We start from the raw sequence: 13,479 nt of genomic DNA on the forward strand, positions 1-13,479 counted from the left end.
ATCATATTGAAGCAATATATATTTACTAAAAAATTGGGTACTTTAAATAAAGAGTGAAAAAAAGGCTTTCTTCGTTAAATTGTTATTATATAATATAAAAATCTAATTAAAAATGAAATGAAATACAAGTATCCCCCGACTTACGAACTCCCTGACTTACGAACAAAATTCTAAAAGCTCTAACTTGTTACAAGGAGATATGTAATGATAAAAAAATAAACTGTCCAAATAAAAATTGATAATTTCTTTAATAAAATACAATATTTTTGGCAGATGTACTGATAAAGTGTATATTTTGAAATTTTTAAAATTCGAACAAATTCGACATACAAACAACCCTTCGGAACGGAATTAGTTTGTAAGTCGGGGTGTATCTGTATATGAGTAATAAATTGTATAACACTATTTATTATTGATTAAATAATAAGTCCATCTTAGAACTACCTACACATTTCTAATGTCTACGTTTTTGCTAAAAGACTATTGAAATTGCCATTATGCAATTATGTACATTAAAAGTAATGAAATATTTCAAATGTCTATTGAAAGTAGAAATTTTACTTTTATTTAAATATTTTAAAAATGAAAGGAATCTTCTATAGTAAATATAAACTGTAAATCTAAAAATATTTACAAATTTTAAGAATCTGCCTGCCATGTGTTCTTAAATGCTCGAAGTTACTTTCCTTACAAAAATCGAAACCTTTCTAAAAATTTAGTACAAAACGATCATTTTTTTCCTAAAACTGTGTACCTTGGAAAATTATCAAATAATATAGCAATGAAATAATATTTAGTTGGAGTGCAATAATTAATATACAATAATGACTTTAATACATGAAAGTAACACTAATTCTTTCTGAAATTATTTTAATAAAATAAATTAAAGGGAATAAGAGCATCAGCAATCAGTATTTTCTTTCAGAATTAGAAGATTTCAACATTTAGGAAATGTCAGTAACAAACATTTTGTTGAAATAATTACAACTAACTGCACACATAACAGAAAGTGATAGTAATTTAGAAACAGTATTAACTGTAGTACTTTAAATCAAAACTAAATTTTGAACATTTTTTTTCATTTTTAACGTGTTATGCATGAACTACAATATCTCTTTGTAAGAAGCGACATCATTCTTTTATTTCGCAAAATTTTAATTAGGTAATGTAATTAGGTAATTGAATGAACGGAAACTCGTCCCAAAACAACATATTTTTCAACGTACGTTGCCAAAAAAAATCGCGTTCGGAATGACCTTGAACTAAACAGCACATTTGAAATAGAATATCGGATAGTGAATAAGAGAGTCCAAACTATAAAGATCGTAGGGGAACATGGATTGGAATGATGAAGTTATTGGTCGCTTCCTGGATAGGGAAAGACGATAGCTGCAGGAGGAAGTACCCGAGATTCCTAAGCACTTGTCCTAATGCGTTATTAACCCAGTTGCTTGCGATTTCTGATGGAATTTGATTAATACAATGACGACGAGAGGAGACCACTTTATCCCATCCTATCGTCACGATGATCGCGATGAATGGCAATCATTATAATCATCGAAGTGTGGGGACTCTCCTTCTCAGAATGTCCCCCCACTTTGGAAACTGGTCCCGACTACCAGAGAGTGTCCGCTGCGCAGGGTTTTCAAAACGAATCCAGTCCCTCTCTACCATCGCAAACTCAGGTTTGCCGCACAGTGAAGTTCAACAACAAGAACAAGAGGAACAACAACAACAAGAGTAGCTTAAAGTGCGAAATACAAAAAAGTATTACGAAAATGGTGCAGAAAATGTACGCGTTCGGAATCCTCTTCTTGGCCGTGGTGTGCCTAAAGACTGGTAAGTTCAACAACAATTTTATTTATCATTTCCTTTACCAAAAACTAATATAGATCTTCAAAAATTTTGGGTTAAATCAGTTTCATATTCAAGCGTTTAGAGCTGTAGAAACAGTTCGGACCAAGGCGTAACTTCAGTATTTATAGATTCCGTTTATTTTTAGGTTTTGCATTGGATTGCTACGAATGCAACAGTCACAACGACACCAGATGCTCTCAGGACACGCTTCCCGATGAGATGGTGAAGTCTTGTCCGAAGGAGACGAAAGAGGGCAAACCCTACATCCTGTGCAGGAAGATCAAGCAGATCATAGACTTCGAAGTGAACGGATGTAAGCATTTTTAGGATTAGGAAGGTCCGCTAAGTAGAGCGCTTCCGTGATCAAACACATCCGCGTTGCCTTTAATGGGATTTAATTCCGCCGGTTACACTGCCCCAAATAATGATAATTGAATGCGCTGAATGAATGAATGAACACACACACACTCTTTTGTTCCCATTGTTAAACTTTTTGTTTAAATAATTATTTCCCGCCAAAACAAACGCGTCTCCATCGGCCTTGGCGCATCAATGAATAACGTTAACAACAGTTTTTAGTAATCAATGGAAAAGTTGGAGAAAATTTTAGTACATTTTGCAACGAACGTGCACACTTTACAAACTGAATAGCATTCCATTTTATTTTTAACTCCAAACGCAAACACTTTTAAGAAATAAACCTTCAAATCTATTTGCTTTTTCTTGCACGAAATATTTACATTTAGCATTGAAGAATTTTCTTGATTAAGTAATCTTAACTTTCTGTTAATTTTAATAGTAAATTAATTTCACAAAACACATTATTAATACTACTTACGTCAAGTTTCGCATAAGTATACTAATCATTAATTAGAACAAATTAATTAACATTAGTTATTTTTTTGTTATTATAATTACTTTTGAAAATAATTTCAATATAATACTTTAATTTTTTTTTCTTTTTAAATTTTAAAGAAATATCAAATTATTTCTTGTTAATTCGTAAACTTTTATAGTTTAAAAAAAAAGTAAATTTAACGTAGACATATAATTACAATTTGTTTACTATTTCCTGCTGTTGAAAATATAATACATATTATATAATTCTTTATTACAGCGACACATTGCGTAATCGTGTATCCAGGACGTTAACCATTAAATTATTTTGAATTGTTTGTTAATTCGGTGACGCAGATGGTGCGAAACAACTCATCCATCGTATACGAAAGGAGTGTTCTGTCGATTAACAATAATCTGTTTAGCACGAAAAGAAAACAACAGCTAGAAATAAAAGTATATATTTTACAAAATTTATGTTTTATAACTTACTGAAGTTAAGCATTGTTTATACCGGATTATAATTGGATGGGTGACGTTTGTTAATTTACAATTAATAAATCGTTAATGTTTATACACATCTAATAAGTGTCTAAATGTAATATATGAAAGAGAAAAAGTTACAATTTCTTGTAAAAATCATTTTTTTCTGTTTAAAAACATTTCTCTTAATTGAATTAATTTGAATCTTCATTTCTCACAAAAATTCAGATTTATTCTTATACTACTTTAATATTTATGCGAATTTAAGGAAATATTTCAATGTAAAATATACTAATTTTGTTGAATTTTATCAATTCAATATTTATCAATTAAAAATATTTGTTTAATTTAACTTGATGTTTCTGAATGAAGAAATGAAAGTAGTTTATTTTATTTACATTTGGAAACTAATAACAAATTTGATCATATTTTTCAAAACATATACCAAAAGCATTCTATTAAAACAATTCAACTACGTTTCTTGATTACCATGGATACAATACGGAAACTCCTTTGATCCATCTGGATAAAAAATGTACGTGCCTCGACTTTCAAAGAAGTATCAAACTTACTTCTTCATTCACACGAATTACATGAAATTAGGGAAATACTCCTAAACTCAGTTTGGAAATAAAATTATTAGATTTTTTTTATAAAAAAAGGAACAATAACATTTTCACGATTGAATTAAATTAGTTAACATATTTCAAGCACGAACATACATATAATTAGAATTTAAAATAAAAGGGACTCTTGGCATATAAAACAAGTTTATTATGAAACGTAAAAAATAATGTATATTTTAGCTGCAGATAATTTACTTTGCGCAATTAAAATTTAATTTGTAGTCTCAATTAATAATGTAACAAAAGTAGTCTAAAATCGATAGTTTCTTAGATGGAATTATTTAACATTGATACAAAGGTCTGAAGGCCAAAGTCGTACGAGTCTTTGAATGAATTTACTTTGAATTTGCATGCAAGGTATTTGGCTTGACATTAAATTATACATTTACGAAACATCAAGGAAAACCTTCAGATCTTTACGAATTAATTAAATCTTATAGTTTTGGTGATAGAAATTCTAACAATTTCAACAATATTTGGAGTAAAATAAAGTAAAAATTTACAAATTATTAAAAAAAAAACATATAAGTTATAGTAAATAATAGCAAACAATAATCTAGATAAATTTAATTGAAACGTTTATTACTACTAATTGAGTATTATTGTTGTGTGAATATTTTTTGGTGTATGATGTAATATTTCTATAAAAAAATAATTTAGTTCAACTACACAAAATTTAGCGCAATACAAATTGGGTTTATTTTTCTATTGTCACTTATTAATTAAACTATCAAAATAATTTACAATGGAAAATTAATGGAACATATTACGAATTGCAAATTTTTAGTAAATTATTCAGTCCAGACTATTTTTTATTAATTTAGATTGGAATTATTCAATTATGTTGGTAATTAATTAATTGTTTACTGTAGTTTACTTGCAAAGTTTTATAAAAAAAATAAAACTAGTTTTATTTTATTTCTCATAGAAGAAGCAATGACATTGACAAATCTAGTAAATGTATAGAATTAAATTCTAAACTTTACTTATACAATTCAATTCTTCAGTTTTTAGTTTAAATTACAAGAAATTTTAATCTTCATTCTTTTAAAGAAAATCTATACATATTGCATGTACAAAAAGTATAGTTAATACAATTCGATAAACCAACAAATCATTGTTATTACCTTTCCAAGGTCATATTATTTGTTTGATTGTTGCCGATCCTTCAAGCGTTGAGTTTTAAATATAGAATTTTTACGTAACAAAGGTATTATGTGTTTACTTTGTTAATGTTATATTACACTTGTTTAATTGTCAAATTTTATTTTGACTGATTTGTAATTACTATAAATTTGTAATATTATAAATTTACTATATTTTCCAACTCAATTTTTAACTCAATTAAAAAAAAGTTTCTAGTTCAATGTAACATATATTGTATAAATTTTGTACATTTTTTGAGAAAAAAAATCTTGTAATAAAATGTATAATGAAATTACATAATTTCATGGCCATACATTGAAATATAAGAAGTTTTCTCAAAGAAGCCATTATTTTTTGACTCATTTATAAGATATCAATTTCATTCAAGTACTATCATTTAGACACGTTGCTTAACTATTGTGAGATGTAAAACTTTAAATGGAATGAAATTTTATTTTGATCATGAACCGTATTCAATTGCACATTATTTATCTAAATAATCGTAATAGAATACATTACTATGGAAGCTAAAAATAGATTGTTGTTGTTCAACAATTCATTAGTCGCTGAGTGTTAATTGTAACCTAAATATCGTTAAAACACAAATCATGTAGCATGCAATAATTTATGTACTAATTCATTTTCACAAACTACAGCAATATTTGTCATGATTCAATTTTCAAGAAAATAGTGATAATTGTTGTAATTTATTGTTGATAAACATAATTTTCGGTGTATGAAAGGCATCTGTCAATAAGACTAATTGATGTATAAGACGCATTGATATATAATAATCATCTGTATATAAGACACACAAATCATCTATATATAAGATGCATCAGTCTATCAGACACATCAGTCCATTAGACACATTAATCTATAATAATCATCAGTATATAAGACTCACAAATCTATGAGACTCTTTAGTCTATAAGATGTATTGATCTATAAGAATCATCTGTATATGAGATACACCAATCTATTAGACTTATCGTCTATAAGACGCATAAATCTATGAAACTCATTAGTCTGTAAGACGTATTGATTTATAAGAATCATTTGTATATAAGACGCACCAGTTTATGAGACTGATCAGTCCATAAGTCATATTGATCTATAAGAATCATCTGTATAAGACGCACCAGTCTATAAGCATTTCCATAATCTTTCACATTTTAAGTCATTTTTTATAATATTATGTCCTTTGATTTCAAATTGTTTATTTAGGAAGTATAATTATTATTTGATATTAATTATCATTAATCCGCATAAAAAAAATACAAAACGCACTTCAAATTTGAGAGTGGAAACATTAGTATTATTTAATTTGTTCGATGTATAAGACGCACCTTGATTGTGTTGACTGAATTTCGAGTATAAATAACTATTGCTTTTATATATAATACGCAACAGATTTTATAAAATCCGTTATCTAACTTATAAAATATGTCATTATGAATACATTGTAAAATCGTTGATATAAGCATAAAATTTGTCCTTGGCGATAAATCCAGGTGCACTTCTCTAAAATCAGTATTGCTTTACTTTATGATAAACATTGCTACAAATAGGCGCTAACTATTATAATTAGAATGATTTTATAGATAAATAATAAGAATTAGAACTTGTTGGCTATCATCCAACACCTACTTCGAATTGGAATATTATCAAAAACTCTCATTTATTACGTTTTGTAAGAGTGACAATTAGATGACCAAACATACGTCAACGCTCTGTCGTAAGCATCAATTGGCACAGATTCAAAATCTGTAAATAAACCTCAATAACTTAAACTATATTTTCTATTCCAGTGCCCCCAGACAACCGTGTGATCCGCTCCTGCGGATGGGACGATTCCACCTACAAGAACCGCTGCTACCACCGTTCCGGATTCGGAGGTCGTCAAGAAGTATGCGCCTGCGAAGGGGACAAATGCAACTCATCCTCCAGCCTCCTCGGATCTGCCACCCTTTTGATGTCCCTTCTGGCACTTCTGAAACTATCGAACCGTTGCTAATAAACCTCGGCAGCACCTCTAGCATCAAATAAGTTTAAAAGTTAGCACGACGAAGAGTATATATATATAAATATAAAAAAAAAAAAAAATAACAGAAAGAAACCTCTCAACTCTCAGTTATAGGTAGCATTTAAGAGTGTTTTACAATGTATGCTTTTTACGTAAAAGAAAAAAATATCAATCAATTTTTGTAATTGAAATTTTCATCTATCTTTTTGTAATTATCCTTGTGTGGATGGATTGAATAACTGCCAAGGGAGACTATTTGTTGTGTTTTTGTTTATAATTTTTTTTTGAGTAAAATTTAATACACCCAGTTTTATTATTTTATATTACCAGTTTTCATTCAGAAATAACGCAGATATATATAAGAAATTTAATTACACAGGGAATATGAATACATGAATTCCGTGAAGGCAAATGAAAGCTTTGCTTGAAAAGGAAATATAACGGGAATTTAAATAAATTCTATGCGATGTTGGAGAAACAAAATCGATAGAATACACGAAAGCATTTTACAATTATTAATCGTTTTACTTTTTCAAATGCAAGAATATTATTTGTGCATTCATTGAAAAAAAATCGCAATTGCATAACAATCTTATATTTTTATTTCTTTTTAAATCAATACTAATTAGTTACTTTCCACTACAAACAAAATTGATCTTTTTTAAACTATTCAATGCACATATTTCTTACATATAATTTACCCAAGTTGGTAAAGGATTTTTAGTAAAACCATGATTATTTTTTTTAGTAATTAAAATATAAGTTGGTAACGCGGATAGAAAGCGTTTCTAATTATTGACAATTAAATCTTTAATTCAGTTATCACTGTGTATTACGTAAGAAAAAAAACTGCGCTTCCTCCATTACTCCACTTTCGCAATGTAAGTTTTAATAGAGTATCAATTTCACTAATAAATTATTAAAAAATTTCCATCACGAAAAAATATTTTATAATTATTTTTACGAATAATCAATAATAAGTAACATTTTCTTATTGAATTTGTCCTTATAAATTGGAAATTTATGGAAATAAATGAAGAAATCATTAAATAATATTAAAAATTATTGATTGACGTTAGATTTTTTTTAATAATAAGTTTTAAAATTTTATACACGATAGATTTTTCACATATTTAAAAATGTTATTTTTTCATTTAATAATATTTTTTAAAAGTTATATAATTTTAGAAATAACAAAAATAATGTTTTCTATTTTCGTTAATTTTATGGACAAATTTATGAAAATAAAAATTGTATTTGCTTTTCTCTTGTAGTAAAAACAATAGAGATATATCAACGTTATCTTTAATTATGTATTTGCTTCTTTATTATAATCAAATGTATTGTGATAACTGTAATTTTCAAGTAAAATTAACAATTTTAATTAATTTTATTAGATATATCGTTGGAAACAAATGCTGATACAGCTGCGTTTGTCAGTTGACAGTTTAAATCGTGTGTAGTTTGTATCGTTGATCGCTGCATTATTTTATCAAAGGAAAAAACGTTTTTCTGCATTCGGTAATGTTTAAGGTAATTACTAAGTTGTTGGTCTGATAAATGAAATTAACATGTAAAGGACGGTTTTTTTTTCAGATCACTTTGAAGTAAAATTAAGATGCACCTATCAACATTGGAGTTTTAATTTTGTATTTGTTTGCGGCAAGATGTACCAGCCTGAACAGAACCGAAATGATACCAGTCAAGGTATGCATTTCCACGTGCATCAGTGTATTTGCACGAGCCCTTTGTACAATCCCTACCGGCAGCCGCTTCTCGCGCAGTACGTCCCTCCACCTGTACCGAGACCTTACAACCTTGCTCATTACCAATACACCACCTACAATATGCCCTACAACATCCCGGTGTTCAATGCCAATGCTATAGCCCATCAGATCCCATCTACCACTCCTTCCGGTATACCAATTCCGGATCCTGTGGGATCTGAAAGAAGAGAGGCGCGCGAAGTTGGTGAGAGTCTAAGGACTGCTGAGGATGTCGAAGATTTTGGAACAATGCCCAATGATGCTAACACCGAGGACTTTACCAAGTTCTTAGAGCAGGGTTGCATCATAGCTGAGAAGATTGCTATTAGAAACCAGCATCGGCCTTGCTTCAAGAACATCCAGAACCTTTGCAATCGAACCAAGAACGAGATCTTGAAACCCAGTCACACCGTTTCCAACATCCATTCTCAAGGAATACCTTGGGCAACCAAGGACTTCATTTATGCCTACGTGCGACTCATCAACTGTTGGCACATGCTCAAAGGTTACTTGCAGGCCAAAGACGGTACTTTGGGCAACATTGATTGTGAGTTAACAGCAGAATTCAAGAGTTGCTACGCCGTTTGGGAGAGTCACACTAAAGATCTGGCAGAACACATGATCCGGATCTTTTCGAACCTAGACAACAATGTAAGCAATCCCATTCCAAATCAAACCTTTGTAAACCGAACGCGGGTTGTTAGACCGGTGCCCTTGGAACCCATCGAGGTGCCGTTGCCTACAGCAACTCAACCTTTAGCAACAGAAGAGACGAATCAGTTCTCGGAAACGACCACAGAGCCATCCCCTCGTGAAGAAGAGTCCGATGGTGAGTCGCGCGTCTACATGAAGCCAGGAAGCTACAGCGTACCAAAGAAACCCAATTCTGATAACAGTTCACCTTCGATAGAATTCTTCGAAACGGCCAAAAACATATCGTGCCATTACAAGAAATTAGAAGCCAAAAAACAGAATGAAGCTAATGATAGTGATTGGAAGAATGCCATCACAGCTACCTCCAATTTGATCAAGAAGAACAGTTCGTATTCTGGGGATGCGGTTGAAGATATAGTGAGCGTGGATAACGTTAGGAAGTGGTTGTACAGCGATCACTTCGATCAGCAGAACCTCGTCTACTCTCTTTCAGATCTGAGGAGTATTTTGCCGGATAGACCTGTGACAGTTTTACAAAGAAATGAAACTAAGAATAAAGAAGAGTTGAGAAGCTTTGGTTTTGATGAGGTTGCTATAACCGGACTTCTGGAGGATCTGGAGAAAACTGATCTGAATCAAACACTGCTCAACAAAATGGTGCTTTCCTCATACTTCTAACTGTAAATAATTTTTAAATTTTATTTATTTTCTAGTCCATCCACAAAGATTCGCCGGACAATTTGCAGAGCATTATACATAAGCACAACTGTAAAATGTACAAGACTCAATCAGCGATCATACAGGATCTTAGGAGGCTAGTCCATCATGCCCAAATGATGTTCAATGTAAGTTTAAAATTTTATTCCTTTAAATACAATATTAATTTTGTTTTCATAATTTCTAAAAAATATTTTAACAAAATATAATAAAAATTTTCACAATCTATTTAGATCCAAGTAATTGGACAACTTAAAATCCATACAAATTATCGTCTTCAGCCAAAATTGCAATTTATTTGAATACATTTTAAAAATATCGTCTATTATTATAAATAAAATTATATAAAAAAGCAAAAAATAGTAGAAATGAAATAAAACACTTATGCATTTCTAACATAATATACCCATAAATGATAGAAGTTTGGTCCTTGAAATTACAATAAATTTATTGAAAAAAAGTGAATTAAATAGTAAAAAAAATAATTTTAATCACTTTTACAATTTTATGCTGTGTTTTTTGACATATTGAAATAAAATATTTGTTGATATATTTTTTTTTAATTTATTTAAATTTGGTTGGAAATGAGTTGAGACAAGTATGTTTGTTGTTAGGGTGATATGGATGTTCTGAAGCAGATCAAAGTGTTTACTGGAGTATTGGACGATGCCCTGCAGAGATTCCATCCGGAAGGGACGATGGAGGAGATCCTCGGTCTGGACCTGAACGACGTTGACATCAGTATCAATAAGGGCTAAACGGAGTTGACGAGTCATCGACGAGACGAAAAAAAAAAGAACAAGAAACATGATAAAAATGTGCTTGATTTATTTAAGGATAGAATCGTTTAAGTTTCATAGTTTATAAGTTTCAAATTACGAAGGTTTTGAGAGTTTCCGGTTTCCGCATTTATTTAATTTAATTTCAGCATTGTGTGCATGTGTGTGGATTAAAAACAAAGAATTATACGTGTGTATATTTGTATATGTTTATGTATTTTTTTGCGTTTCTCTGTTATGAATTTTTGTCATTGTTAGACGTCGTCCGTCTCGGTGTTGCTTTCTCCTTTCGGTGCATTTTCGTCCTGCTTCTCCTGCATCTGCCTCTCACGTTCCGAGTCCCATAAATATGGATCCTTCTTGAGTGTGATGCATAGGAAGGCGCTCGCCAGGATACCTATAATTTGGTTTACTTAATCTTAATCCACGTCCGTTTTGAAAGGATGCTGGTCGACTCACCGAGCACGACGAATACCAACAGGATACCGAATCCTATTAGAAACGTTGTGGTGTTGTCGGTTGTTGTCGAGTTTGTTGACAGCGTCGAGTTTATCAGTATCAGAGGCTCCATTTCAATGTAATTTATAATTAAATCTAAAAATAGAAAACATATATAAACATATATTTATGGGTTTAATTTTTGTAGCGCCCTTAGTAACTAAAGTAGCGTCCTTAGCAACTTAGCTATCAAAATGTATTACATTCATTCCTGTATACAAAATGGTTTCGGTATTCGAACAGCTTTCGAGAATGAAATATGTTCGACAACCGAGTTTCAATTGCAATTAGATTTTCATACAACGTCCTTAGTAACTAAAATAGATTATATCCATTTAAATTAATTCCTCAATGGAAAATGATTTGGGTTTAGGAACAGCCTTTAAAAAGTTCGACAACCGAAATTCCATGAGAATTTAATTATAATAGAACGTAGCGACTAGAATCCATTTACAGTAATTCTTATATTGCAAATGGTTTCGGTTTCCGAACAGTTTTTAAAAAAGGAATATGTTCGACAACCGAAATTCCATGAGAATTTGATTATAATAGAACGTAGCGTCTTTAGCAACTAAAAAGGATTATATCCAATTACAGTAATTCTTATATGGAAAATGGTTTCGGTTTCCGAACAGTCCTTAAACACGAATTATGTTCGACATCCGAGATTCTATTGTAAATATATTTTAAATATACAATTTAAAAGTTAAATAACTTTTCAAAATGAAAAAGTAAGTAATGCTAAGAAATGTATATTATAAAATAATTATAATTATAAAAACTATGTATACTTCAATTACTTCCTGGTCTAATGGACTAAATTTGTATAATCTTCAGGTGAATTTCCCATTCTTAAGAACTGCATAAAATGTCCTTTTTTCTCGAGAGGAGATTTGGGTTTAAATTGTGTGTGCTCAAAGAATTTAAATGAATTATGCAAATGCTACATTTCTGTGCTAACGCCTGGAAAATTGTCATATGTCCCGGACATTTCCTCATTTCTCCTAAAAGTCCTTGCAATGTCCTTTCCAGAATTTTAAGTGTTAAAAAATGAGAAACGTAACAAAAGTAATGATACAATTAAATAAATGGAAAAGTGGGAATTAAATTCCAGAAAAAAAGTATATTTTCACCTGCTTTAACGAGTTATATTTTTGATTAATTTAAAAAATATATCAAAACATTTCTTCATGAACATAATTAAGTTTATTTGATTGAAAACAAAAACCACAAGAAAATTAATTACGTTATTAAATAAATAAATGTTATAATGTTTATTTATTACAAAAAAATATATGATATATTTCTTCACCTTTTATATAAGAACAAAGGCATAATCAAAATTATTTTATTTTCAAGTGTTAAAAATTAGCTAGGTAACAAAAGAATTGATTTAATTAAATAAAAGTTAAAAAATTATTAATTAAAAAAAAAAGGATAAAACTTTTCTTCGCAGTTTATTAGATTCTTAAGTGTTAAAAATGAGCAACGTAACAAATGAAATTACGTAATATAAAAAAAAAATTTCAAGTTATAAAACGAGCAATATAAGAGAAGAAGTGATATTAAAATTAAAAAAAATAAAGGTAAACAGAAATGTAACCAATATATTTCTTTGTCGTTTATTAGAACAAGGATATTATTAAATTTATTTAACTTTGAAGTAATAAAAACCGTCAACAAAATATTATAAAAATGTTGATTAAAAAAAAACATATTTTTTTCTCATTGATATTAGTATTCGTTTCGCAACAAATTTAATATGAAATAACACAAATTGGAAGCTCCATTCATATAAATTTTAATCCAACAGGGTTTGGAGATTTCAACGGGTTGATTAAAATTTAGAGCGAACGTGTGTATTCATCGTAATGAGAGTTTATTATACATGTATTTTTATTTTATTTTTGTTGTTTTGACCGCGTGTTAATTTGAAAGAATGGATTATGTTCGGTTTTGGTTGCGCAAAATGTTTACGTAATGTAAAATGATGAGGATGGCCACTGATATTTACCCCGGCGCATCCACCAGAATCGTTGCGGATGGCGTGTTAATTCAATGAGGTATGTTTGCTAACCCCAAGCAAATAC

General features: G+C 29.9%; 2 protein-coding genes across 3 annotated transcripts; both read left to right on the forward strand.

Annotated features, from left to right (window-relative positions):
- Positions 1 to 1,523: 1,523 nt before the first annotated feature.
- Positions 1,524 to 7,283, forward strand: LOC108566997. Its single transcript, XM_017927169.1, has 3 exons — positions 1,524 to 1,839; positions 2,003 to 2,170; positions 6,761 to 7,283. The coding sequence occupies exons 1-3, from the start codon at positions 1,539 to 1,541 to the stop codon at positions 6,964 to 6,966; spliced, it is 675 nt and encodes a 224-aa protein (XP_017782658.1). The 5' UTR covers positions 1,524 to 1,538; the 3' UTR covers positions 6,967 to 7,283.
- Positions 7,284 to 8,333: 1,050 nt separating this feature from the next.
- LOC108567039 lies at positions 8,334 to 10,908 on the forward strand. Of its 2 annotated transcripts, XM_017927229.1 has the most exons (4): positions 8,334 to 8,508; positions 8,572 to 10,052; positions 10,109 to 10,240; positions 10,727 to 10,908. In XM_017927229.1, exons 2-4 carry the CDS (start codon positions 8,643 to 8,645, stop codon positions 10,868 to 10,870), a joined length of 1,686 nt encoding a protein of 561 aa, XP_017782718.1. In that variant the 5' UTR covers positions 8,334 to 8,508; positions 8,572 to 8,642; the 3' UTR covers positions 10,871 to 10,908. The 2 variants fall into 2 exon arrangements, with proteins under 2 accessions (XP_017782718.1, XP_017782717.1); XM_017927228.1 differs by having other exon boundaries at positions 8,334 to 10,052.
- The last annotated feature ends 2,571 nt before the right edge of the window (positions 10,909 to 13,479 follow it).

The sequence above is a fragment of the Nicrophorus vespilloides genome, unplaced genomic scaffold, assembly GCF_001412225.1.
Source record: "Nicrophorus vespilloides isolate i.1.1-1 unplaced genomic scaffold, Nicve_v1.0, whole genome shotgun sequence".
In the NCBI taxonomy this organism is placed as follows: domain Eukaryota; kingdom Metazoa; phylum Arthropoda; class Insecta; order Coleoptera; family Silphidae; genus Nicrophorus; species Nicrophorus vespilloides.